The sequence below is a fragment of the Meriones unguiculatus genome, chromosome 11 (genome assembly GCF_030254825.1).
Source record: "Meriones unguiculatus strain TT.TT164.6M chromosome 11, Bangor_MerUng_6.1, whole genome shotgun sequence".
NCBI classification, from domain to species: Eukaryota; Metazoa; Chordata; class Mammalia; order Rodentia; family Muridae; genus Meriones; species Meriones unguiculatus.
This window is the reverse complement of record NC_083359.1, coordinates 111,486,377-111,513,948: the sequence shown is the minus strand read 5'-3', so window position 1 is coordinate 111,513,948 and position 27,572 is coordinate 111,486,377. Positions and strand designations below refer to the sequence as shown.

General features: G+C 51.7%; 2 protein-coding genes and 1 long non-coding RNA gene across 4 annotated transcripts in view; 2 read left to right on the top strand and 1 right to left on the bottom strand.

The window, feature by feature from the left end:
• The window catches only part of Lamb3 (laminin subunit beta 3), a 152,863-nt gene that overhangs the window by 41,746 nt on the left and 83,545 nt on the right, over positions 1 to 27,572 (bottom strand). The gene's annotated exons all lie outside the window — the stretch shown is intronic.
• LOC110559811 (uncharacterized) lies at positions 2,599 to 8,357 on the top strand. Its single transcript, XR_002477090.2, has 4 exons — positions 2,599 to 2,894; positions 3,934 to 4,154; positions 6,999 to 7,164; positions 7,536 to 8,357. It is a non-coding gene; the product is annotated as an uncharacterized LOC110559811 (long non-coding RNA).
• On the top strand, positions 20,523 to 21,471 carry G0s2 (G0/G1 switch 2). Its single transcript, XM_021645456.2, has 2 exons — positions 20,523 to 20,677; positions 20,822 to 21,471. Exon 2 carries the CDS (start codon positions 20,849 to 20,851, stop codon positions 21,158 to 21,160), a length of 312 nt encoding a protein of 103 aa, XP_021501131.1. The 5' UTR covers positions 20,523 to 20,677; positions 20,822 to 20,848; the 3' UTR covers positions 21,161 to 21,471.

Genomic DNA, 27,572 nt, shown 5'->3' with positions numbered 1-27,572 from the left:
CCACTCCCAAATTCCAGAGATCCGGAAATCCCCCCTTTGCCAGAGGATGTGACAAAGAGCTCAATAATAGTTAGCTCAGCCTGCTGAGAAGCTTAGGTGTGGAAGCTCCAACCTCGGAGGAGGGGGAGAAACGGGAGACAGGCCTCACTGAGTGGCTGGGCCCGTGAACTCCCCTCCCTCCCTCCCTTGCTTCCACACACCTTTCTGCACCCAGAAGCCCAGGTAAATCAGCATTTGGTGCCTCAGCCTTTGCAAGCTGGGGCAGGTCCCAGGTCTGGCTTCACAGGAGGCAAACATCAGCTGCTGTGCAAAGGCCTCAACCACAGGAATGTTCTAGAAGCTGCTTATGCAGCCCTCTGGGAGTACCCCTCTTCAAGGACACCATTCATCTCAAAGTGCCCCCAGAAGCCAGGCCACCTGCCGCCGGCTTGACCACACCAGAGCTCAAGGTACCCAAAGATACGCAGTGCAGAGTGCGGCCAACATTGCCAGGAGGGTCTGGCTGGGCCACAGGCAGCCAGGGTGTGGCCTGCTCGCCTCAGCTTCCCTCCGCGCCTGCTGGTCAGCTCCTGCTTCAGAGCAAGTGTCTGCCCTGGAGCCGGGCTCATGAAACTCAGGCAGGCGACAGCGACGTTGTCCTGGACTGCTTTGTTGTTGGTTTGGTTGTTTTGGTTTGGTTTGGTTTGGTTTTGGGGGGTTTTGTTGTTGTTTTGTTTTGTTTTGTTTTTTGTTTTTGTTTTTGTTTTTTTTTATCTAGGCCAACAACTGCCAATCAGCAAATTCTGTGTCCAAAAGTAACCAGACCTTCAACCCCTTCCAGCTGCCCTCCTGGCTGGACCACACTGCACCACCCTGCACAACCTGATCCACAGACAAAGCCAAACAGGAGATCTCTGGGTCTGTGCTGGGTCCCTATCTCTCAAGGCCAAACCCAAAGCTCAGGCAGGCTGTGAGGCCGACTGACCTCCGTAGCACAGCCTCACTGCTAGGCCTCCAAACGGCCAGGCCCGCTTCTGCAGTGTAAGCTTTGCCCCAGCTGCTCCAGGAGCGTGGGAGGCCCATGACCTGGACATCTACAAACTGCCTCTCACCATTTTCAAGCCTTTCTTCCAGTCCCAAGTTCTGAATGAGTCTTACTCTGAGTGCCATATTTAAAACTACAACCAGCTTCTGTCTAGTATCTGCCCCTAACCTCCTCTGCTGTGTGCTATAGGGAGGTTTTTAACTTTTCTTTTTTAAAACACTTTTTTGTCAACACCAGCTTTTGACCAGCTACCTAATTCGCTCCAGGTCTCTTGTGGCGTAAGCTGGCCTTGAACGTGAGCTGTGGCTGAGGGTGACCTGGAACATCTGTTCTTCCTGCTCCACCTCCACGGCTGGGATTATAATGCTCGTGATATACATGAGCACACGTGGCCTATGTGGTGCTCGTGATTATTTGGTGTCCGCCACCGGGACAGTGCGTCTGGACACAGGACCCTGCCTACTGTTCACTATTTCTCTCCACACACCTGGCGCCTCATGGGAAGGAGCTTGATGCTGGCAGAACAGGTTCATGTAAAATAGCTCAGTGCTCTGAGACACGCCTGTTTTGCATGACTGCATCCTCAGAGGTCATGGTGCCCAGGCCTGTGGCCCGCAGACTGGGTCACTCCCCATAAATGCTCTGCATCACGGTGGCAGTGGGGGCTCTCTCCTCAAACACCTACTCCAGATTGCCACAACTATACTGATAGGCATGCCGTCTCATTCGCCTGCTCCTGAGGCACCTCGGCAGTGATTCTGGTGAAGGACACTGGAAGTTGGTGTCCCCATTATCCATCTGTTGGGCTCAAACCATGCAGGTTGCCAGGGAGACCAGCTGGATCTGATCCATGAGCAATCACAAGGAAGAAGGAAGGGAGGGAGGGAAAGATTAGAGGGAAGAAAAGAGTATGATTCCCGCTCTGACACCTGGGTGTCAGGGCACCTGATGACTAAGCATGGCTCCTCTGGAGTCCAGTGAGTCACGGCTGAATCCTTGTCTGTCAGGTAGGAGAGGCTCTAGCACTGTCTGTGAGTTTACCATGTGACTAACACTAGCGTGGCCCTGCACACCAGTTACCCAGACAGTGGTCAGGATGTGGGGGGGGGCAGGGCAGGGGGGGGCAGGGCGGGGGGGCTGGTAAGTCTTCAAGCATAGATGAGAGGCAGCCTCTGCTAGGGACTGTTACAGAACAAGACTTTGAGGCCTGCCAGTCACTGGCGCCATAGCCTCCCTTCTCCTGAACCCTTGTCTGCCCAAGCTTACTGTTTGCCTAGAGGACAGCCATGCACATTGGCTAGGTCCTGCAGTGATGGAGAATTCAGGAGGTCAGTCTAAAGTAACCACAGTCAACATTTCTGCATGCTTCCAGAGGGCCCAGGCCCTTTCCATTAATTAACCCATCCAACACCCTCACAGCACAGACACTTGGCTGGCCTTATTTCTCAGATAAAGCAAGAACCACTTCAATAATTTGGTCCCAGCTAGAGGGCAGTGGTTGGACCTTTCCTATTTGTTTAGATACCACGTTTTTAATCATTATCAAGGGTCACAGACATGCCATGTGGCCTGAGAACCCTCCCTCTGTTCTGGCTGATGCGTACGTAGTCTTCAAGCCTGCTGGGCCCGGGCGAGATCCCAGCTCAGAAGTGGTCCTTAGGAGTTGGGGAGTCAGTCAGATAAGTGCTTGCCGTACAAAGATGAAGGCTTGTGCTGGATCCCCGAGAACCACAGTTTAAAAAGAAAGCCGGGCATAGTGGGACACACTGGTGTTCCCAGCACTGAAAAGAGGAAGCTGAAACCCCACGGCTTGCTGGCCAGCCCGGCCGGATCAGGGAGCTCCAGGCTCAGACCCATCTCAAAGATCAAGGTAAATGACACCTTAAAACAGCATCTAATCTAGTTAGAGGGCGTCCTCTTCAGTCTCCATGACCCCTCTACTCAGCGAGAGTCACACCCCATCCTCCCAGAAGCCTGCCCTGTCACGCACACGTCTCCAGCTTGTCACAGAGATGCCTCCACCCACGGTTCTCTTCTCTCTGCAGATCCTCTGTCCTCCTGCCCCTGCTCTTCCCAGGTCTGATATCTACCCTCCTTTCTCTCCAAGCTCTGTTTCCTACTCTGTTCCCTCTCTCTTCAACTGCTTCTGCTGTCTATTCTATTTCCCCTTCTGAGTGAGATTTGGGCACCCTCCGTTGGGTCCTCCTTATTACTTATCTTCTTTGGGTCTGTGAATTGTAGTATGTTTATCCTGTACTATATGAGTAAAATCTGCTTATAAATGAATATATACCATGCTTGTCTTTCTGGATCTGGGTTACCTCGCTCATGATGATCTTTTCTAGTTCCATCTACTTCCTGAAAATTTCAAGATGCTTTTTTTTTTTTAATAGTTAAGTAGTATTCCATTGTGTAAATGTACCACAGTTTCTTTATCTATTCTTTGGTTGAGAGACATCTGGGTTTCCAGTTTCTGGCTATTACAAATAAAGCTGCTATGAACAAAGCTGAGGAAATGTCCTAGACAGGACTCCTAGACAGGAGGGAGGGGAACACCAACCCACTTACAAAAACTTTGACCCAAAATTTACAATGCCTACAAGATACGCAGGGATAAAAACAGAGCAGAGATTGTGGGAATGTCCAACCAATGCCTAGCCCCAGCCCACGGAAGAAAGCCTGCCACTGCTAATGATGCTCTGCTGTGCTTGCAGAAAGGAGCCTAGCAGAGCTGTCTTCTGAGAGGCTCTACCCAGCAGTGGTCGAAATGGATGCTGGAACTCACAGTCAGACACTGGGCTGAGCACAGGGCGACTTTTGGAAGAGTAGGAGGGGATAAAGGGGAGGTTACAGGAGCTTCACAAAAATGCCAACAGAGCCAACTAACCAGGGCCCTGGGGTGCTTGCAGAGACTGAAGCACCAACCAAGGGCCATGCATGGACTGGACCTGGGCCCCTACACAGAGCCAATGGGCAGCTCCATCTTCATGTGGTGTCCCTACTAAGGGGAGCAAGAGCCATCTGACATAGACTCTGTGGCCTGCTTTTGATCATTTTCCCTTGCGGGGCTGCCTTGCCTGGCCTCCGTGGAAGAAGATGAACTCAGTCCTGATGAGACTTAACATGCCAGGTGGGTTTCGGGGGTGGGGGAAGGGCTCCCCTTTTCTGAGGAGTGAGGATAGGGGGAAGGTGGGGGAGGGCGGGGCTGGGAGAAGTGCAGGGAGGAGTGTAAAGTGAATAAATAAACAAACAAACAAATGGGTATCCAAGATTGTCCTCTGTAAGATACACACCCACAGGCTCACGAGCCCTCCCCTCCTCTTCCTTCCAACCTCAAAGCCCTCCTGCTGGTTGTGGCTCCTGGGTGATGCTGCTGTGGTCATATCCCAGACACCATCAGGTTTCCCCGCTGTCAGCTCCTCACGCGGGTACTAAGTGGCAGCCTGGTGTTTGCCTTGTAGTCCCTGCACCAGCTGGGAGCTCGTGAGGCCAGGAGCCTCAGGGGAGAAAAGGAAACTGAGCAGGTGACTATAGCATCCAGCTGAGAAGGCCCACCCAGGCGCGTGGAGAGGACCCCCACCCCAAAGAACGGAGGAGGATGGCTGCCTTGATGTCAGCATGCGTGTGTGTGTGCATGTGTGTATATGTGCATGCGTGTGTGTGCATGTGCGTGTGTGTGCATGTGCGTGTGTGTGTGTGTGTGTGTGTGTGTGTGTGCATGTGTGTATATGTGCATGTGTGTACGAGTACGTGTGTGTGTGTGTGTGTGTGTGTGTGTGTGCGCGCGCGCACGGGTGGCTTCCAGAGGAACCATATGCTCCTGTCACGTCCATCCTCTCCAGGGTTCTGCAGCTGATAGAAGGCCACTGTCACACCTGCTGTCCATTCAGCTGTTGACTTTTGGGAATCGGATTCTTGGGAACTAAGTCTATCCCCATGAACTCTGACTGTGGACTTGCCACACAGAGCTGGCTGTGTCTGGCCGTGGTCCAGTCCCACCAAGGGACAGCTGGACAGGGTTCTGAAAGTATAGCACGTAGCCGCAGCTCTGTGTCGCTGGGGAAGGCACAGCCTGTGCAGCATAAATAAGACAGTGGCACCTGAAGATCTGTTCCCCACACTGCAGAGGACCGCTCCCAGGACTTAGGGCTAAGTGTGATCTAAAGAGACCAGCTTAAGCTCCTGATGTTCAATCCAGCTCGGAGGGTAAGAATGAGGAGTAAACACCTCGTGTCTGGGGAGGAAGGAGCAGGGTGTGCCTGGCTGTCGAGAGCAGAGCTTTATAGCATGCGCAGTGCCCGTGGCTGCACACAGTCAGAGCCTCCTGCAGCATCCATGGCTGCACACAGTCAGAGCCTCCTGCAGCACCCATGGCTGCACACAGTCAGAGCCTTCTGCAGTTCCCGTGGCTGCACACAGTCAGCACTTCCTGCAGCGCCGTGGCTGCACACAGTCAGAGCCTCCTGCAGTGCCCGTGGCTGCACACAGTCAGAGCCTCCTGCAGTGCCCGTGGCTGCACACAGTCAGCACTTCCTGCAGCACCGTGGCTGCACACAGGTCTACGCACAGACTTGGCCTGCTCCGCCCTGCTACTCAAACATGGGAAAGTTTGGAGCTAGCGTGTAGGGAAGTGGTAGAACATGTGCTTGGCATGCACAATGCCTCTGGTTCAGGTTTGGCCACGAGCACCTGGAGAGGGGCCTTGGCCACGCCCTCTACGGGCTAGTTTAACCTCACTGAGGCTACCCCTTAGAGTTACTTAGTGAAAATACCACACCACACAAGGCCTCACTCCAGATTCAACCGCTGAAGGTGGGCAACGGTTGCTGTTGTGTTGGCTCTTTAAGAGTTACTTTTATAATTACGTGTCTATGCATGTATGAGTGCAGGTCTCTCAGGGCTCCAGAAGAGGGCAGTTATGAGCTGCCCAACATGGGTGCTGGGAATGAAACTGGGTGCCTTGCAAAAGCACTTCACCACTGAACCACCCTGCCAGCCCCTGGAAACTCAGTTTTAACAGCTCTCTAGAGAACCGTGTGGTACAGCCAGAGTGAGGAACACGGAAGGCACCTCAGCTCTAGCACCATCTGTTCTCAGAACTGGTGGCTTAGGGCACCAGCTTAAAACCTCAGGTGGAGGGAGAGGGGAGAGGGTAAGGGAAGGCTCATGTCCTCCAGGGCCTGGGCTCATGAGCTGTGATATCAGGCGCTGTGGGGTATACCCAGAAGCCTCTTCTGTGGTGGGACTGTGAAGAGTCCATCCCAAAGACCCCATGGGATTAAAAGAAGTGGCCCAGGTCTGTCAGATGTGGTACTCTGACCCTCGGCCATTGCAGGTAGCAAAGCAACACTCCTATCCAACCCAGCTGGCTCAGGGGCTGGCTGGGGCCGCTCTCCCTCACCCCCAAACCATGCTCTCTGTGCACCATCATTCCTTCCAGACTGAACCAGAGGGCAGAAAGGCCATGGGGCAGGGCTCCCTGGAAATAGGGTTGAGGGGAGGGCCTTAGCGTCTGGCCTTGCAGGACAGGACTAGGCAAAGGGTAGGGGTGGGGCTGGGAGTGTTTACAAGAAGAGAAGGCAGAGGAACAAGTGTCAACATGACAAACAGTTTCATGGTCTTCAAGAGATCATATAGACAGAATCAAAAGAGAAAGAAAAGACCGAATCAAGGCTGGTGTAGTAAGGTCGGAAGCTGAACTCACTCTCGCCCAGCATGTCTGAGGTAGCAGCATGGACCTCTCTTTCCTGGAACCTCCGCTCCCAGGGCTGCTGGTTTTAATATCTGGGTTTGGTTTTGCTTGTTTTAATAACTTTAGGGACAGCTTGTGAGGTCCCGCTAACTGCCAAAGCAGGGACAAACATGCACAAAACCAACTCAACTTGAGCAAAAGTGGAAGTCCTCCAAGAGAAAATAGAGGCATCAGGGCTAAGGCCTTTGTCTCTCTACATTTCCATGTGTTCTCATATTTCAGTGGCTTAATCTACTGCTGAGAAAACAGATCTGGGGAGGAAGAATGCTTGAAGGTCCCCTCTGCTGCACCCTCCCTCTTCCCACCTGCTGCTTGGCATGGACTCCTGTCCACTCAGCCCCCAGGCTGCCAGTTTGTGCCGTGGGTTTTCCAGAAGGCTGTGGATTTGGTAAGGTCTGGGCTTCCCTTCTCAAGCGTCGTTTCTGGGCTGAGAGAGACTCATTACGTCAACAGAGCCCTTGACACACTTCCTGGGTAAACATGGGAACCAATGAGCTTGAACAGAAAAGAAGCAGGGCAGGAGGGGGAAAGCAGGACTCCTAAGTACCTGCTGCTGTGTCAAAGACTGTTTGGGGGAGCCAGCTCCTCCCCCCCCCACTGACCCTCCAGCTCTATTCAGGGAAAGAAATAGAGGGAACTAAAATCCATGCCTGCAACCAAAGCTGCCTTCCGCCTGATTCCGATTTCCCTGCCTTTTGCTCAGAAAGTCCTCATCAGCTGGTGTTGTTCACGATTGTGGTGTCCCATGGTCTTTTGTAGTGGCAATGCTGCCAACGAGAGACCACAGTCCTCCAGGAACTCACACTGCCGGCAAACATGGGAAACACAGATGCCCGGATCTCAGCTAAATGAAGAATGTGTGGACCATGTAAACAACCCCAAGCACCGCGTGCCAAGTGTTCATGCTGCAGTCAGTGTTCATTGCTGGTCACCCTCTTGTGGAAGATGTCCTATCTGCCAAAGTAGGACACTTGGACATGCCAGAGGGTCCAATGCCTCAACATCGTGGCGGCCTCCCTTTCATGGACCATACCAGCGCAAGGCCAAGAGCTGCGTTGACCGTAGGGGGAAGCCTGTCCCTCCAGCCTCTGGAGTGCACATGTATGCTTCTGGGCATTATAACGTCAATCCATTTCCCCAGGACTTCGGGAAGAAATAGCTGTATTTTTCTGAGGAAACAGAAGAGAGCGGGGCTGAGGGTGTAACCAGGTGGTACTGAAAGTCCTGGATTTCAGGCTGTGTGTCAGGCTGGTGTAGTCCCGGTGCCTCCAGGGCGCATGGCCGAGTTCCTCCACGCTGGATCCTGACGGAGGCTCTGTCGTCCCCCTGCAGCTGGCCAAAGTCGAGGAACTGGACATTAATGTGCTAAGGCAGTAAGTTACCCACAGTCTCGGCCTCTCAACCTGACAAATGTTGACTTGCAGTGCACACAAAGTAACAAGCAAGATGGTGGGGGATGGGGAGGCCCTTTGCTGTATACAGTCAGCAGGGGACTTCCACTGTCTTGAACATTGTCCAGGACAGGTGTGTCCAAGTGTGCTTCTGTTGCTACAATAAATACCGTGACCAACCAGGAGGAAAGGACTCCTTTCGTCTTACACTGCCTGGGCACAGGGAAGTCAGGACAGGGGTTCAAGAGAGGAAGCTGGAGGTAGGAACTGAAGCAGAGGCCTGGGGAAGAGAGAGGAAAGGGAAAAGAAAGCTGACTGGCTTGCTCTGCTGTCTATCTCGCACAACTCAGGACCACACGCCCAGCAGTGGCACTTCCTGAAAGAAAATGTCACAAAGAATAATTCGTAGAATCTCAGAGTAACCAGAAAGAAGAGTGGCTGTGGGGAGTGGGTTCAAGTTGCTGGACCTAGATCACATCTGCCGTCAACAACGAGACCCTAGCAAATTACAGCCAGAGGATTCACCTCTGAGGTCTCCGGGGAGGATTCTCAGGGTTCTGTCACCCCCAGTGACACCGGAGGTTCCCTATCCCAGGAAACTCCTCATTTGGGAGCAGCTGTCGACTCCATTATACATCCAAAGTCTCTCCTCAGACAACTAATTTTACCTCAGATGGCTGGTCCAGTAAACTCTCTGTGAAGATAGCACTGAGTACAGGAGGAAGTGAAGCCCGAGTCCAAGAGCAGCCTAGATAGAAACAGCCTGTGAGAAGTAGTGTATGGTGGCTCATGCCTGTAGCTCCAGCATTTAGAAGGCTGAACAGGGGGTTTGCAACCAGTTTAGGGCCAGCCTGGGCTACAGAGTGATTTTGAGGCTAATGGGTTACAGAGTAAGACCATGTTCAAAAAAGAAAGAGAGAGAGAGAGAGAGAGAGAGAGAGAGAGAGAGAGAGAGAGAGAGAATAACTAGTCCACTGATAGCCAAAGAATAACTCCCACTCCCGGATGGAGGGCAGCTTGCTGAGGGAAGCAGTCCTCTCATGGGCTGTAGGAGCAGGCGCTAGCCTGGCTTTGCCTTGGAGCCCACCCCAGGGTTGCAGCCAGCCATGGAGGTCTCCCCACAGCCCCATTCACGGAGGTGTAGACACACTAACAGTCACGCCTGCTTCAAGTCAAGTGCCATCAAGGTGAGCTGCGCCATCGGGAATGCGCGCTGCTCTGGAAACACGAGCACACACACCCTCACGCACAGACTCAGACTTTGCCTCTTCCCTGTTGCATCATGTTGGTTTTGGCTGGCATTCCACTGGTGAGTTGGATTTGGTGTGGACTTTGTCCGGAACGTGCACATCATCCCCAGCTCTGAGTCCTCAGAGTCCCCAGGCAGGCCCCCCTCACCCTCTGACCCCGCCATCTGCGACCACAGTACGCTGGCTGCACCCCACTCTGGCTGCACCCCACTCTGGCTGCCTATACAGCCATCTCAGCCTCCTGTGAGCTTGGCAAGATCTTCCTCCAGACTGAGCTCTGATTTCTGGGTTATGGTTTCTGTGGTAGCTTTTCTGATATGCTCTGTCAATTCTCACCTTTGGCAGCAGTTTTCTGTCCAGTTTAGTTAGAAGCCAGGGCTGTTCCGTACCTACATCCTCTTGTAAACACCTCAAATTCATATGCTCCCACCATTCAACCTTTAATTTTCTAAGTAGGCCTCGGGAGCGAACAGTACTCTCAGGGTATCTAGCCTACTGTCTCAGGTAGCAGGTATTCAAACAAAATTACTACGAATTTTAAGAATAAAATGATAATAAACTGCAACTTGAAGGGAATGTAACAGCACGAATTTACACACACCCTCCATGTCCCACTCAGAACTCCTGCTCTTGTTTAAGAGGAAAAATTCCCTCAGCCTAAGGCCCAGGGATCACTGTGGAAAAGGGGCAGAAAGATGGTAGGTGCTTTAGGAATCTGGAACTCGCCGTAAGATGGTGTCTCCTAGAAACATCAGAAGTGACATCCATGAAGCCTCACCAACATGGCTGCCTAAATATGAGAATAACACCAACAAACACACAAATGTGGACAGAAGAAAACCCACAAGGCCTCAAAGAGCTACAGGCAGCTAAGGACTGCCAAGAGCAGGAGAAATAGTCTTCTCCAGGGGAGAGCACAAGAACTGGCTATCCAGTACCAAGTGGTCAGCCCTGAAAACACACATACAAGGAACATTCTGTGAGCTGAGCTGATTGCCTTTATGTATTTAGTAATGTATGTATGTATATGTGTTTGTTACTACATGCATAAACACAACCTACTTACATGTACATATATACATACAGATGTAAAACAAAGAAAAAGTGGTTATGAAATTTAAAAAGAACAGGGGGTACATGGGACAGTTTTGAGGGAGAAAAGGGAAGGTGGAAATGTTATTGTAATCTCAATTTTTTTAAATATATTTTTAAAAAGAATTGGAATCTGAGAAAGTCCTGGATGGGCTGCCCCTTCATCATGGGAGTGCTAGGTCTTGCAGCCTGACTCCAATGCCAACTTCCTACCCTACCACCATAACTAGAGCACAGGAAAGGGAAGACTGGGACCCAGAGTGACAATACTGTGACATGAGGAACTGAAATAATGCTGGGGCCAGGATGGGGATCTAGGTGTTGAATTGTTGGAGACCAGCGTTTAGGATCTTGGCAGTGAGGAAAGATGTGGGTGCTCAGAAGAGGGCACAGGTGAGTCTGAGGAGAGGAGGGCACAGGTGAGTCTGAGGAGAGGAGGACACAGGTGAGTCTGAGGAGAGGAGGGCACAGGTGGTGCTTCACGAGAAAGGGCACAGGTGAGTCTGAGGAGAGGAGGCACAGGTGAGTCTGAGGAGAGGAGGCACAGGTGAGTCTGAGGAGAGGAGGACACAGGTGAGTCTGAGGAGAGGAGGGCACAGGTGGTGCTTCACGAGAAAGGGCACAGGTGAGTCTGAGGAGAGGAGGCACAGGTGAGTCTGAGGAGAGGAGGCACAGGTGAGTCTGAGGAGAGGAGGCACAGGTGAGTCTGAGGAGAGGAGGCACAGGTGAGTCTGAGGAGAGGAGGCACAGGTGAGTCTGAGGAGAGGGGGGCACAAAACCAATGGACATAGGTTCTCAGGAGGCATGCACTGACATGTGTTGGGGATTTTATGTCTCCCCCCAAAGAATCAAGAACCATGATAGGCAGGAATGTCAGCTGCTGCCTGTCTGCAGGTTCCAGTTGTAACATCTTCAGAAGTGTGAGGCTATCCCAGACCCTGGGCAGCAAGAGCCAAGCCAAGTACAATACACAAGCCAATGGGGTCTGAGATGTTTTAAGTCCATTGTGCAGGACATAGTACCCCAGAGATGACCAGGAGCCTCAAAGGAATGCCTCTTCCTCCACGGCCTCTCTGTCTGGCCAGCCGGCTGTGGATCAGGGCTCCTCTGCGTGGCTCTGACTAGGTGGTATTCTGATGGTCTGGGTGCCTGGAGCTGGGGTCTACATCCAGTCCATCCAAGCACCTACTACATTCTGTCATCTCCAGGACCTTCATCATCTGTCAACAGACCCTTCTGACCTTTAACCCGGAAACTCGAAAACATCCAGCTCCATTCATTCACTCAACAAATACTTACTGAGCACCCGCCCGGTGCCAGGCACACAGAGACACAGTGGTGAGCAAGCCAGGCACAGTCACTCAGGGTTCAGAGGAAGACTGCTGCCCCACAGGACACAGACATTGCACACAAAATTACCAACTAGTTTAATTTTGTACCTGGTATGACTGCTTCAGCTGTTCAAGAGCCCTGTCTTCTACGGAAACAATGACCCTGAGACTCCCAAAGCAAGACGCTCACACAAGCTCACTTAGCTGTCCAACCATTTCTCCACACTGACCAAAGCCTGTTCAGCCCCAAGCAAAGCAGGGATGCATCGCCCTTCCCCCGTTCCTCAGAGAGCAAGACACACTGCTCCTGAGCCAAAGAAACTTTACTGAAAATATGGGGGCGGGAACCTGAAAGTAAACGTCAGCTTCTGCGGCCCCCAGAAGCCACCAACATTAGCAGCTCCCTGCCACCCCCTTCTTGGCAGCTGGGGACCTCCTTCTTCCTTCCCTCCTGCCACCATGACAAAAGTTCCCCGAGGTTTGCCTTAGCTCACGGTTCAGGGGAAGAGTCAGTGACGGGAAGGTACGTCCAGGACGCTGGGGAAGGGAGTGCTGGCACTGGGGTCTCCTGTGTGTTCCGTGTGGGACCCCAGCGCAGGGGTGGGTGCTGCCTTTATTCATGCTGGGTCTTCCCGCTTTAATCTTCTCTGGCCATATCGTTACAGACACACCCAAAAGTGCCCCCCTGCTAGGTGACTCTAAATCCAGTCAAGCTGACAGCGGAGAAGAGCTACGTCCCAGACTGGCCAGCGTGTCTGGAGATCATCTGCTCTGCTCCGTACTGCCTGTTTGGCAAAGCTGCATCCACTACTCGTGCTTTTAGTAAATACCTCTGACCCCTTACACACATCCAGGCATTGCCTAGGTGAAGAGGACTTGGCCTCCAGCAAAGTAAGTGAGGACCGCACCCCCCAAGAGCACAATGGACAGTGAGCTGATGGACTGGCCATTACAGGTTTCACTTCTGGTTGTAAGGAGAGCATGATGTGCAATCAGAGGTGAAGCTTGGGTTCTGAGGGCGTTTCATTTGTTTGCTCTTTGGTTTACGGTGCTACAGACCAAGTCCAGGGCTTCACTCATGATAAACATGCAAGCACATGCCACTGAGCTACACCACACCCACATACAAGGTTTTGTACCATTAGAGCCGTGATGCCGGACTACTCTAACTGAGAGAAAATGGCAAGTGTGTGGCCATAGGTGCGGCCATTTTGTTTTTTTAGCCTGGTCTATGTTGCCCAGTGAGGGACCCTCGTCCTCCAACTTTCAGCTCTCACAGGAAGGACTTCCTTGTTGGCACAGAAAAATCTCTCTTCTTTTACTGGACACTGTCATCTTAAATGTGATGTCTGAATTTACAGAACTGTGCTGTGGCAGTAAGAGCTGAGCTGTGGCGAGCTGATGGTACAAACACAGGGAAGAGCCCGCGGTCTCGGGATGCCTGAGCTGTGAAAGCAGCCAGTCCAAGAATGCATAGTTGATGTATTTTCCTTAACCCAGCTTTGATTGGACTTTCCCAGTTATGACCCAAAGCAGCCTAAGTCGTTCAAGGACTCCCAGCTCCGAGCAAATGAGCAAAGCTGAGGAGAAGGGGCAGAGCCACGCCTCCAGAGACTGATCAGTCCAGGTCATCATCCCCCTCATCAGCACAAGTCTGGACACACGGGCCCTGGTGCAACTGACTCCATGCCTCAGATGAAGCGGTTCCTGCCAGATCCCTTTAATTTGACAAATTCATCACATGAGAGAAAGAAAAGGAAGTTGCCAGATTAGAAAGAAGGAGAAAGTGTGGGCAAAAGTGACTGGCTTCAGGACATAATAAATTATGACTAAATACCTGGTTAGGATGTGTAGCTTTTCTGGGTACTAGAATACGTGTATAATCCCAGCATTTGGGAGGTGGGAGCCAGTGGATCAGGAGTTCAAGGTTATCCTCAGGTCTGTAGAAAGTCCAGGCTCTAGGAGACACTGCCTTAAAGAGGATTTGTGGTCTTAGGTTTAGCAAGTGGGCAGCCTGGCTGGGGGGCAGTGTGCGAACCGCTCATGTGGAAGTTCACAGAGTGGGTGCTGAATTCCAGCTGTGTCCACATCCCCAGGTGGACCCATAGGGAGCAGATGCTAGTGAGTGTGTGTCAGGAGCCACAAGTAGGGGCTTAGGACAAGGCCTGGCCAGTCTGAGTCAGGTTCTACCCATCTGGTCATTTTCCTAGTTAGTCCTCAACAGGCTTGAAACTGATTTTTCCTCCATCTTGCTGCTTGGATTCTGTTCTATTGTCACACACAGATTCAGCAGTTTCAAACTCTGACCTATTGGCTCCCACTCCTGTGGGACAGAGGTCTGAGCACAACCCCAGGCCTCACAGAGCTGATGTTCAGGTGCTGAAACTCCTCTGTCATGTTCACGTGGCTACGGATAGTCACCCATTTCCTTCCTGGCCGCCAGCTGGGGCCACACTGCCCCTCCATCCCCAGAGCTAGAGAGAAGAAGCCCTGTCACCCGGCATCTTCTCCAGCCTTTGCTTCTCTTTTTTAGGAAGCCTGACTCCACCAAGGGACCCACCTGACAAACATCCATCTGGGTGACTGCCTTCTCCCGAAACCAGCTGTATCGAATAACAGTCTGATTTTGAGAGGCGGCTCGGTGGTTAAGAATGCTGGCTGCTCTTAAAGAGAGCCCAAGTTGGATTCCCAACATCCACTTGGCAGCTCACAACCATCTGTAGCTCCAGTTTTAAGGGGCTGATGCCTTTTCTGGCCTTTGTGGGCACTGTGTGCGAATAGCACACAGCCACAAACGCAGACGAAATAACATAAAATAAAAGTAAATAAGTCGTTAAGAGAGGCTCCGGCTGAGCCCCGAGAAAAGGTGACAAAGACAGAATGAATGGAAAGGATCTATGAAGCTCAGGCTTGGAGGAAAGCTGAGACAATGTGTAGCACAGATGCGAAGGAGACAGGGTTTCTAGGATAAAAGAGTACCCCACGTTTCCCGTGTCTGTGACACAGGACACGTTTCCCGTGTCTGTGATGCATGGGTGATTCACAACTTTTTCTTTATCTGGCTACTGCCCACCATTTCCACCTCATTCCCTGCAATTTCCAAACCCTCCCTCTACGCTGTAGCTACTCTTGCCTAACTGCTCTTGACTGGTCACTGACTACGTAAGACCTCACTGTTCTTCCCTTTTCATTTAGAGTCCTTCAAGGAATGCCCCAGCCTCCAGTCCCACCCCTCCCTCTGGAGTCACCTGAGAAGTCCCTGTCCAACCTTTGACTACCTAAGCTGTGCAGGGACCACTCATTCTTATGCTTTCTTTGGCGACTTCTGAAACGATCTGCTCTCCATCCATTTATCTCCTTGTGTCCTGCTGTCCAGGGCGCTGTGGTGTGGCATGTCCCGTCCCTGCCCTCTGCTGGGCTGTAAGCATCTGGAGGGCAGGAGCACTCTGCCTCCTGCTTTCCGTGACTCTGCATAAGCAGCACTGATGGGTGAATGGCGCCAACAGATGTCTCTGGGAGATGCCTAAACGTTACCCAAGAAGCGAAGCTGTGCTGGGCCTGGGATATGGAGTTGTGGGGCCTGCAAAGCCGCCTCAGGAGGCAAAGCATATGCTGGCAGCAGAGGCCAGGTGATCCTGAGCAGTATGGGGTCCCAGAGCAGCCTGCCTGCTCTAGCGGCTGGTGGCTCTGCTTGATCAGAGCATGAGGAACTGAAGCTCAGAGCCTTGAGGACCTTCAGTGAACAATGCCAGCGGCAGGCTGGCAGGGTGCCTCCGAGCAAGCTAATGAATTGGACACCAGACAGCAGGCTAGGGCTAGAAGTGAAAGGTGAGGAGGCCAGAGTTGAGGGAGTTAAGGAACACTGCCAGCTCTTGGGCAATTTCAACCCCAAGGCTCTAAGCCAAGGATGGGCCACTGTGCCTAAAATAACCTCCCAAGAGGGTCTGACGGGTCATTTTGCAATCTATTCCAGCACTGGCTTTTAGGTCAATGTAATCAATATTGACTGGGGCCCTTTTATAGGTTAGTGCCATAAAAAATACAAAGGTTTAGTCCTACAGAAAGAGAGGAAGCAAACCTACCCAAAACAATGAGAGCCCTGTATAAACCAGTGTTTGTTCTAGTGCCAAGCTACGCAGCTGGAGCCATGCAGGCAACTGAGATTCACAGAAAGGACAGAGCACGGTGTGCTGGCAAGGGACGTGGGCTTCTGAGAGCTCCAGAAGGAAGGCAGAAGAGAGGACCCCAGCTTTTCCAGAAGAAAGCAGTCTGAGCAAAATGACAGGAAGGGTTGGAAAGAGCTGGCTGCAGCAGCATGGGGAATGGACCTTTTCTTGGCCTGAGAAAAAAGCCTCTCCAAGGAGCACAGGGGTGTTGTGGGAGAAGAACAAGAGGTGCAGTTAGACCAGCAGGAAGACCACACCAAAGAGGTCCCAAACACAGAGAATATCAGGACATGCAAAGGCAGCATGCAGAATCCAGGAGTTCACTAACTCACGCTTTACCAGGCAACTAAGAATAAAATATTTTTTAAATGAGAGTTTGAGAAGATTATTTATGTGATGGTCATGTTTGGAGTGGATTAGACGGCAAACGTTATCACTACCCAAACCCAAATGCTTTTGTCAGTACTGACCAAACGTCTTGACTGTGTGTGAATCTACTGAAAATCAGACCTTTCCTGCTGAGCATCATAGTCCCCTGAAGAGATTATTAAACCCACATTTACCTACTAAGGACCCATTATCTGCCAAGGTTTGTACTAAGCACTGGGGACTTACTGAAGAGAAAAACAAAGTTCCAGCCTCATGAAATACGTCCTCCAGTGGGAGTGAAAGCAAGTTGACCATTCTATCAACCCAATGAGCAAGGGCACCGAGTGGTCTGGTGCGATGCTGTCGCTGAGGAAGGCCTCGTCAAGGAGCCAAGAAAGCAGTGAAAGGAGGCAATTCTGCTGGGATATGGATTCTGAGAAGGGGTTGTGTTGGGAAGAGTGCAAGAAGGTGATAAGTCTAAGACCAAGCACGTTAAGTAGACTACTGCAGGAAACCCACCAGAAATGTCTGACCTCCACAACTCTGCAAAAGCGGAGGAGACAAAGGTCAGAAGTACAAATTTAAAAAGTGCTCATCTGGGGCTGTGGGGCTGTGGCAAGGCACCTGTGCAGCCCACACAGGGATCTGGGTTCAATCCCGGTACTGCAGAACAAGTCCCGGATTTTCCACGAGGCTCCAGTGCCAGGAAGCCCTTTCTCTGAAACTATCTGATATGAAATGATTGTGACTCAAAGAGGATTGGAGACATAGTTGGTAACACGGCAGATTTTTAAACATGAGGACTTGAAGTTGACCCGAGACTCCTCTCAAAAAGAAAGAAAGGAGGGAGGAGGAGGAGATGAAAGAGCCAGAGGAGGAGGAAGAGGAGGAGAAGAAGGTGACAGAGGAGGAGGAAGAGGGGGAGGAGGAAGAAGAGGGGGAGGAGGAGGAAGAGGAGGAGGAGGGAGAGGGGGAGGAAAAGGAGAAGGAGAAAGAGGAGGAGGAGAAGGAAGAAGAGGAGGAGGAGGAAGAAGAGGAGGCAGCGGCAGCAGCCACCAGTTGTGGACACACACACACAATCCCAGTACTGGGAAGGCAGAGACAGGGGCTCTCTGGAGCTCATAAACCAGCCTACCTGGTAGAGCTTGTGACTTCTAAGCTTAGTAAGAGACCCGGTCTCAAAGAAACAAGGTAGACAGCCTCCTGAGAAATGTCCCCCAAGGCTGACCTCCAGCCTCCACACACATGTGAACAAGCCCCCTCACACACACACATGCACACGCTCATGCACACATGCACAGGTGGAGTGGCTGAGACCCAGGGACTACAGAGTTTTTAATTAGGTGTAAGATACAAAAATAGCCTATTCCTATGTCCATTCCCTCTCCTCCAGGCTCCTGGAACCCAAGGCGCACACAGGGATTTTGTGCCCGTAGCAATCAGGTGAGGAATAATGACGATGGCAACAGCAGCAATCACAACACAACAGGCCTTCTGGGAGACTGCCGTCCCCGCCTCAGCAGCAGAGGCCAGCAGGGGACAGTCCTTGCTCTTTGGCTAGCCCTTGGGTGACTTGCTGCCCTTTGTGGTTTTACCTCACCAGATGCTACTGATGTTTCAGTGCGCTGAGAAAAAGGTTTGGAAAACAAATAAAATGCAAACTGCCTCCTCCAGCGTCTCTAGAAAGGATAAAGAGTGTTCTTATAAACTTTTACACAGAGGAGTGACATGGAAACACACACTCCCACTCCCACCACCTGTTACGCTATGTTATCCACAATCTACCATTAAAAGGGTCCAGATAAGGCCCTTGACCTTGGACCTCCAGAACCATGGGCCAAATAAAGCTTTAACTTTATATAATTTAGCCACACTGAAGTATTACATATTAGCAGCAGAAAATGGAGCAACTCAGGAGGGGGCGTAGATATCCTTCTGCTCAGAACTGTCTCGGCTTTAACATGGGAAGTCCTCACCAGCCGTCAGCCAAATAGAGGGTGAGTCACCTCATGGCACAACTGTAGCCTGTGTGACCCAAAGTGTGACCCCTATAAAATTGGGACCAGCCCAAGCTTCTGCCCCTGGCCTCCGCGCCTCCCATCCAGAGGCTAAGGGGTCTCCTCCAGCAGACTGAGTTGTGCTGACCTCCTGCTTCGGCCCCTGCTACTCCCTCAACAGGCACCACCAAATCCACCAGTGGCCTCAGGCCTATCCCATGCTGCGTAGCCACAAGTGGGGTCAAGGGTCAAGGGTCAAGGTCAGGTTATCTTAGAGGGGAAGAAAGGTGCTCGTCAGGCACAGCTGTGGGAAAGGGGAGCCTGAGGTGAATTGTGGTCTAAGTTATAGGAACAGAGGATACTTGCTGCCCAGTCAGTCGGTTTTGGAGTGTTGGGTCAGGACCTGGACTGACTCACACTCTACAAGGGAAAACAGGGGGTACCCTCCTATTGAGACACACATCATATTCTTTCCCAGGAGCCACTGTGTCTGGAACCCTCACAGTTGTTGGGAAAGGTCCACGGTTACTGCTGCCAGCTACTAGCCATGCTCCAAAACTATCAGGAAGATTTAAGAACAATGCCAACACTGAAGTTAAGTTTGGCTTGGACCCTCCCTACAGAACTTTCTGGCTTGACAAGGTTAAAAGAATAAATAAGCCAAGCTGGATCCTCCAAGAATAACCTCCATTTGGTCTGTGTTGCCTTGATCATTAATATATCAACTGAAGTGTGAACTTTAAATTTGAAACGTTCACGGCCTTAGCCAATCCTCACCTTTGGCAAGTTCTTATCTGCAGGACTCGTAGCAGACCAAAGGCTGGTCAGTACTGCTGCCTGCTGAGTCTGGGCAATGACCTCGGACCCCTAGGAATGGCGCCCGATCCCCTCTGGCTCTGGACTCTAATGGGAAAGGATGACCACGCTGTCGCAAGATTGCATCATTGACCTTTGCAATTTTCTGGGCAGCTGGTTCCCCTTCCTCCCCACCCCACCCCCTGTTTCAAGCCCTTTGGCCTTCCTGCCTCTCCTTTTCCCCTACTTTGCTAATTCAGGTGCAGCAAAAGCCAAAGCTGAATTAGAGCCACACCACCCGGGGATCATATTTAATCTTAATCTGACAGCTCCCAAGAGCACTCCTCATCCCAAATCCTCGCTATAGAGGTCTACAGTACTCCCTCCCAAACCTGGGCAGGGGGCATGAATCATCGCAAGAGGAGGAAATACCTTCACTGTAGACAGACTTTCACCACAGGCCTTCTTCAAGGCCCACCCCAACTTCAGTTCTTAACACAGAAAAGAGGACTGTATGTGTGTGTGTGTGTGCGTGTGTGTGTACAAATATATATGACCCACACCGCCTAACGCATACTAGGTAAGCCCTCCACCACTGAACCACAGCTACAGCCTTCTTTTTATTTTTACTTTTAACACAGGGTCTCAATAAGTTTCCCAGGCTATGCTTGGACTTGCCGTCCTCCTGCCTCAGTAGCTGGGAATACAGGCCTGTGCTTTGGACTCAATGGCTATTACACAGAAAAACCTATGGAATCACATGTCTCTCTCTCTCTCTCTCTCTCTCTCTCTCTCTCTCTCTCTCTCACACACACACACACACACACACACACACCTCTATGCATTAGAAGGAAACCTCACAGAACAGCTTCTACTAGGTGACCAGTAATGTTCCCATGTCTTAGTAAAATCTGCCAGCCAAGAAGGCAGCCTTCTAGATGTGGGGGTTTGGGTTTTGGTTTGCCTGCTCACTGCAGGGTTCACTCCCTTGCCTTCCCTCCCACCCACACCCTCCCGGACAGGTGAGGTGACTTTCTGAATGAAAATGAAAACTCTCAACTATGTGGAACCCCAGATTCCCCCGTTAGGGGCTTTCTCGGGCTCCTCCTGGAGTGCAGGGGGACTCAGGCACCTGCAGACCGGAGGACAAAGCTGTCCTGGCAGGGAAGCATGCCCGTCTCCTGGCGGGGGTCCTCCTCTTTGGCTGGACACTGAAGCGACGCCCGGGCAGCCCAGGGTCTCAAGGCGCACACAGCAGGGGCGTGCACTGCCCGTGCTCGCCTCCCAGGCCCCGGGGGCGCCCCTCCTGTTCTTCCCCTCCTGCTGCTTCTTTTCCTGGCACCGCAGCCCAGGCCAGCGAGCCAGGAGGCGGATCCCGGGCAAAAGATATAAGGACTCTGTTCGCTGGGATTGTCCACTCCGAAGAGCGGCAGCTGAAGGAAAGGACACCGAGGCCAATCTGCGCACAGGCGCCTGCCAGCAAGTGCTGCTCGGCCCCTCTGCGCCCTAGGTAGGCCCCCAGGCGAAGGGCAGGGGAGGGCAGGGCCCCTCCGCATCGGCCTTCTCCGGGGCTTCCCCTCTCCCGCTCAGGGTCCCTGCTCTGCTGCTGTCCCCCGACGGAGAGCTCAACCCCCTTCCTCTGCTCCCTCCGCAGGCCCCGCCACCGCAGCCCAGAGCCCAAATGGAGAGCGTGCAGGAGCTGATCCCGCTGGCCAGGGAGATGATGGCACAGAAACCCCGAGGGAAGCTGGTGAAGCTGTACGTGCTGGGCAGCGTGCTGGCGCTCTTCGGCGTGGTGCTCGGCCTGGTGGAGACGGTGTGCAGCCCCTTCACAGCCGCCAGCCGGCTGCGCGAGCAGGAGGCCGCCGCGGCGGAGCTGCGGGAAGCCCGCGAGCAGCAGGCCCTCCGCAGGCAGGGCCTGCTGGGCAAAGGCGAGGCACGGGAGGCGGCCCCGAGCGGCAGGGCCCTGTCCCTCCGGCAGCACGCCTCCTAAGGAGGGAGAGCAGCGGAGGAGGGGACGCCGCACAGAGACAGAGACTCACAGATCATGACCCCGCGGGTGAGAGCGGAGCCGCCACCGAGCCCAGAACTGACCCTGCGCAGACCACCCAAGGGGTCTGGGATTGACTTTTGCTGCCATGCAGCAGGCACTGTGATTTGCCCGAGGCTGTGGGAGCGATCAAGGACCTGTCACTTTGCATTAGGAGAGGAGCCGTGCTTTTTATACTGTTATTTTTATTGTTATTATTATTATTACAAGGACTACCGTTTTGCATTTTGAAATAAAAACATTTTTATACTCTGCCTCATTGTCTAATTCCTGTGAGGCGTGGTGGCCCTCTCGTCCAGAACTGTGGCTAGCCCCGTTCACACCTGCGCCTTGAATGCTGCCTGGCACAAGTCTAGACACAGAAGAGTGAAACTGTCAACAGTCCTAACACCGAACAGGTGTTAGGAGAGAGAGGCTGAATTTCTAGGGCAGAGAAAAAGTGATTTGCCTTTTACAATCCTGTGAGCTCGAGATTTCTGTGGCTGATTTCTGTGCTTAACTGTTAGGATGTGGGGGAGGAGAGGACGAGGAGGAGACAGGAGAAGAGGGAGAAGTTGGAAGGAGAGAGAGAAGAGGGAGAGTGCAGAGGAAGATTAGAGAAGGAAGAGGCAGAGCTGTGCAAAGAAAGAAACCCCGCTGTTGGGTGGGAGAGAGCAGAATGCTGGCTCTGACTACAGTAAGAAGTTACAGCTTAGGAGAGAAGAGGCCATTGGCACAGACCTAAGTCCTCTCCCTGGAGCTGATGGGGTGACAACAGCTAATTTAGTAACACAATGGGTCTCCCCAAAGGTCACCCCTCCCGCCGCAGCAGGGCCAAGAGCACAGCCTGGTGCCCCTCCCCCAGGGTCTTCCGGGCTACCTCTCTAGCTGGTGTGGCCATGCCAGCAAGCTCCTAGCTTAGCCACGTGCTCAAACATCTCCATGCAGGTCCCCACGCTCTGACCAACCATCAGCTCCCTCCATCTCTCTTTCCCAACCCCCAAGGAAAAAGCTGTGGGAATGTGGCCTGATTAACCAACGAAAAGAACATGCTTGAAGCCTCAAAGCAAAAGCATGTCAGTGACACCACTGTTCTTCCTGTTTCCAAATCCAGACACTTGACCCTGTGTTAAAGCAGAGTCCAAAAGCTCCCAGGAGCTCAGCCAGGCCCACCCCTCAGTCAGCCTCTCCCACAGGCTGCTCGCTCCTCTGCTCATCTCCTACATGGCCTCACAGCCTGGTCCCTGTCAGTCCTGCTCACCTTGCTGCTCCTCCACACTGCACTCCTGCAGGGAGTGTCTGTGACCTGCTTCTGTGACCTCCTGTCTGCTTGCAGGCTGCCCTGGTGGACACTGGTGCCCTGTGTTCCTTTTCTACTCTCTGTGCTTCCGTTTATATTTCTCTCCTCATAACCACACTCTCTGCATCTCCAAGGAAGATAATCCTCAGTGCTCCAAGGATTTCAACTTTTCTGCCCATCAGTAAACTATGTATCAAACTGGGAGGCTGTTTTTTTGTGTGTGAAGGCTGTGTTTATATTCAGAGTTTGCATATGTATGAAAACACAAGTGTCCAAGCTTACCCACTCCAGGTTACACTGTAGCATCTCTTGCACACTACTTCACACTGCCCTGCCCATCTGAGCCGAATCTTTCCACCTCCCAGAAGCTCACAGTTGCAGAGTCTAAGTCTCGGGCTGGCCCATGCTGGCAGATTTCCATCTCAGCTGTTTCATGCCCCTGAAGTCTGATCTTCCTGAGGGCAACGACCGTGTCTTCTTCAGTTTTCACACAAGTCATCAAGTCAGAGAAATCATGCCTTTTTTCATGAATGTCTAATTTAGTGTCCAGACTGTGCTGGGAGAGGAAGTACATTTGTACCGCAAGGACACTCACAGAGGGAAATAAGGGAGGGGTTCCCTGATCACACCAGAATCAAATGTTGTGATCATCTCATGAGACATCTGTTCAAGCGGAACAAGTTTCTCACCCCACAAAGAGACAAAAACTATTCCTGGTCTATTCTATTTGGCAGTGTTAGTACCAAACCAGGACTGGTGACAGAAGGAGAGCTTGCTCTTGGTGACAGAACCCTGCCCCTAAACTTCACATATCGGAGTCAGTGGTGATGATGATGATGATGATGATGATGATGATGATGATGGTGATGATGATGATGATGATGATGGTGATGATGATGATGATGGTTCCCCAGCCTGGAGCAGGCTCTGACGCACATAAGCTGAATGGAGCAGAGGAATCAGTGAAGAACTCAGGTCTAGCAGGTCAGTTGTATAACCACTGGAGCATGTCTGTGCGGAGACGGGGTTAGGAGCTGGGCTGGGGCCCAGGACTGTGTAACACCCACCTCCATGAACAGCTGCCCCTGCCCCAGCGACTCCTCTGCTCCGAGGGCTGAGCTCTCCCACTGTGAGGAAAGCAACCTCTTCCTCCTCTTGCTTCTGTCAAGTATTTGGTTTTAGCAGAGAAACAAGTAGCCAACATGCCAGCAGACCGGCTTGTGCCCTGAAAGGTTCACGCGTGCCCAGAGTGCTCTGGGTTAGAGTCTGCAATCTGCTCCACAGCGCTCACCCTCACTGCAAACGCGAGTGACTCCCCTTTCAGCACTACATGGTGGCTTTGCATTCCGGGACAATTCCTGAGGGTTTCAGAGGACCCTGGACCACCCGGCATTTTATCTGGGTTCCGGATTGTTCCTAAATTCCATGTCTTCATATCTACATCTGAACTGTAAAATCTCAATGAGTAATCTGGCCTAACTAGTCAGTTTCAGGGTGTGCTTTCTGATAATTGCATCCTTCATGTAAGCTCCTTAGATGGTTTTCAGGAGGTGCCTAACTGAGCAGCCAGACAGAGAGCTCTGCACAAAAGCATTTGACACTTTGGGTGACACTTTGTGATCTAAATCAGCTAATTCAACATATGTCTGGGTATATGTAGTCCTCCTGACCTTCTCCTTCCGAGGTACACTGCTTGTTGGAGACAGTCCCTCAAAGTGGCCTGTGATAGTTTAAATTAGAAATGTCCTCCATAGACTCAGGTCCCTGAACTTCTGGTCCCCTGTTGGAGGCGCTGTTTGGGGAGTCGTAAGAACCACAGCCTTGCTAGAGCAAGTATGTCACTGGAGATGGCCTCTGAGTGGTCAAAGCCTCACCTACTCCACCTACTCTGTGCTTCAGGCTCGTGTTTGAAGATGCTTGCTCGCGGCCTCTGTTCTTGCCCCAGGCCTGCTGTCTGTGGCCATCACGGACTCTCCGGAACACCGAGCCCAGTACACCCCCCTTTCCATACACTGACTTGGTCACGCCTCTCACCGCAGAGAGTAACTGTACAGGCTGCAAATTCGTTCTCTTGCCAGGCTGATGCCGACCTCAAGGATCCTCTGCCTCAGCCTTTCAAGCACGAGGACGGAAGCCGTGTGTCCCCACACCTAGCTGGAAGTGTATCACTTGGCAAATGCTTTTGTCACCCAAATGCCATTTTCCTGTTGCTTACTTTGCTTTTTGTCTCAACTACTAAGTCTTGTTTTATGGGTTGTGATCTATTTTTGGCTGTGTTAAATCTGGTGTGTAAAAGTATTTGATAGGAATGGGTAGAAACAGAGACAAATAAATCCCCAATCTAATCCACACTGGTCCTCTGCCCTGCCTGATGGTGGGGCCAGGCTCTCGGTCATGCTGACATGGGAGGCTGCTTCATCCACTTGTGGAAGGCCGTGTTCATCTGCATTTCAGGGTTCTGGCTCAGGGTCCTTTTCTACATTTTGCTCAAAAACAGGAACAGAAACACAGATACACACACACACACACTCTGTCTGTGTCTCCAGCCAGGCTCAATTTCTTTAGGTAGAGATCTTGCCTCCTGTGGAAAACTACATGCATGCTGTTTCTTGCCTCACTTTGGTAGAGTAAAATTTTGACCCAGAATACCAACGGCCAGCCTATAGAACAAAAGTTTCCAACCTGTGGGTCACGACCCCTTTGGGAGGGCTGCATATCAGATATTTACATAAATGGTTCACAACAGTAGCAAAATTACAGTTACAAAGTAGCAATTTTTTTCCCCTTTTTGGTTTTTCAAGACAGGTTTTCTCTGTGTAACAGAACCTTGGCTGTTCTGGCCTTGCTTTGTAGACCAGGTTGGCCTCGAACTCACAGAGATCAGCCTGCCTCTCCCTCACAAGCGCTGGGATTAAAGGCGTGTACCACCAGGGCTGGCAATGAAAGAATTTTACGGTTGGGGCCACCACAACACGAGGAACTGTATTAGAGGTCCCGCAGTACAAAGCTTGAGAACCACTGCTGTAGAACTGTTGATCTGTTAAGAAATCAATAAACTATTATACATTTAAGAAGAGCTGAGGAGTGGGGGGCATGGTGACGTGTTGATTTGGAGGTGGAAGCACGTGGGCCAAGAGTTCAAGGCCAGTATTATTTAGTGAGTCTAAAGCCAGCCTGAGCTACAAGGAACCCCATTTCAAAAAAAGAAAGAAAGAAAGAAAGAAAGAAAGAAAGAAAGAAAGAAAGAAAGAAAGAAAGAAAGAAAGGAAGGAAGGAAGGAAGGAAGGAAGGAAGGAAGGAAGGAAGGATACAGAGAGAGAACAGAAAGAAGCGTGGAACTTGAGACCCATGAGGAGACTAACCCTCAGGGTCATTAGCCCCTTTCATCTGTTTAGAGACAACGTTTTGCTGTGTGAGCTCGCTGACCCTGCAGTCCCCGCTGTGCACTGGGATTATGGGTGTACAACTTCACGCCCGGCTCACAGTTTGTTTAGTTGGCCTGAGGAGAGGTGAGCACACGCTGTGGGTTGAGGTCTTTTACCACAGAAGCCCACCTCCTTTGTGTTTCTTTCATGTGGCGTTTCCCAACCCTCCATGCAAGTCACCTGTTTCTCCAGAGGCGTCCCTGGATTATTATTATTATTATTAGCCATGATTATTATGCCTCAGGACACAGAATGCAAGGGCTATGTCACAGGCGTTTCCCAGGCCACTGGAGGACAGGCAGGAGTGTGCTGTCCTGTCGAGAACACCATTCATCTGACCGTGCGCAACAGAACATTCCAGCCAGTGGCCAGCCACCTGTGCAAGACGGTCCCCAGATCATAACAGACATGAAAGCACTACTGCTCGTACAAAACCTATACAAGGCCCTGAACACAGTCCCGGCCCAGAAGGAAGGAAGGAGCAGTGGACTGAACATGTTTGACCCTTCAAATCACAGGTGGAAATCTGGTTGGCACTGACCTGGACTCACGTACCTGAAGGAGTGTGGCTTTCACCCCCAGCCCCAGGCGGCTCTAGGGCATGTGCCCACTTGCCACCTTGACTTGAGGCAGGAGGAGGCCCTCCAGAAACAAATATTAAGAACAATTAAACAAGAGTGGAAATGGGGAGGGCTGGAGAGATGGCTCATCAGTTAAGAGCACTGACTGCTCTTCCAGAGGACTTGGGTTCAATTCTCAGCACCCACATGGCAACTCACAACTGTCTGTAACTCTGAGATCTGACACCCACAGATATACATGCAGCAAAGCACCAATGCTCATAAAATAAATAAAAAACTTTTAAAAAGAATGAAAAGAGGACTTATGAAACTTCCCAGACCTGTACTGGAGTAGAACCAACAACTGAAGGAAGGGAGGGCTTCTCTCCAGAGCCTGTTCTCTCATTGACTCAATCATGAATAAGGGAATTTAATAAAAATGTCAAGAGGTGGACCTGAGGGAAAGTATCCAACGTGTGCTCAGAGTTTTCAGGGTGCTTTAGAAAATGAGGTAAAACTCATTAGGTTCAGGGTTCTCTGAGAAAACAAGCAAGCGGGATAAAGGCCCCACGCTCTGGACACCGCAAACGCCAGCGCCATGCTGCCAAGAGAGGGAAGGCAGGCGGCTCCAAACACACGCAGGACTCCACAGGAAACACCGTCACCCAGGAAGTCAGGACCCACGTGTCAGCCCAGTGTGCCGCCACGCTGATCAGCTCTGCTCAGGATGTGGCTGTGCCAACTCAGCCCAAGGAGAGCTGACCACAGCCCGGCATAATGCCGGGACCAAACGGGCGCTCCAAGATCTGCCGGATATGCGACTAGGTAAGTAGAAGGAAAGTGACTGCGTGCGTGTGTGTGTGTGTGTGTGTGTGCATGTATGTGTGTGTCTGTGTGTGTGTCTGTATGTGCACGTATGTGTGTCTGTGTTATGCATGTATTTGTATGTGCCTGTGTGTGTGTCTGTGTGCATGCAGGTATGTGTGTCTGTATGTGCATGTAAGTCTGTGTGCATGTGCATGTATGTGTCTGTGTGTGCAAGTATGTCTATCTGTGTGTGTGCCCGTGTGTGTATGTGCACGTGTGTGCAC

Coding starts and splice junctions, on each gene's coding strand:
- G0s2 (XM_021645456.2), top strand. CDS start 20,849: ATGGAGAGCGTGCAGGAGCTGATCCCGCTGGCCAGGGAGATGATGGCA.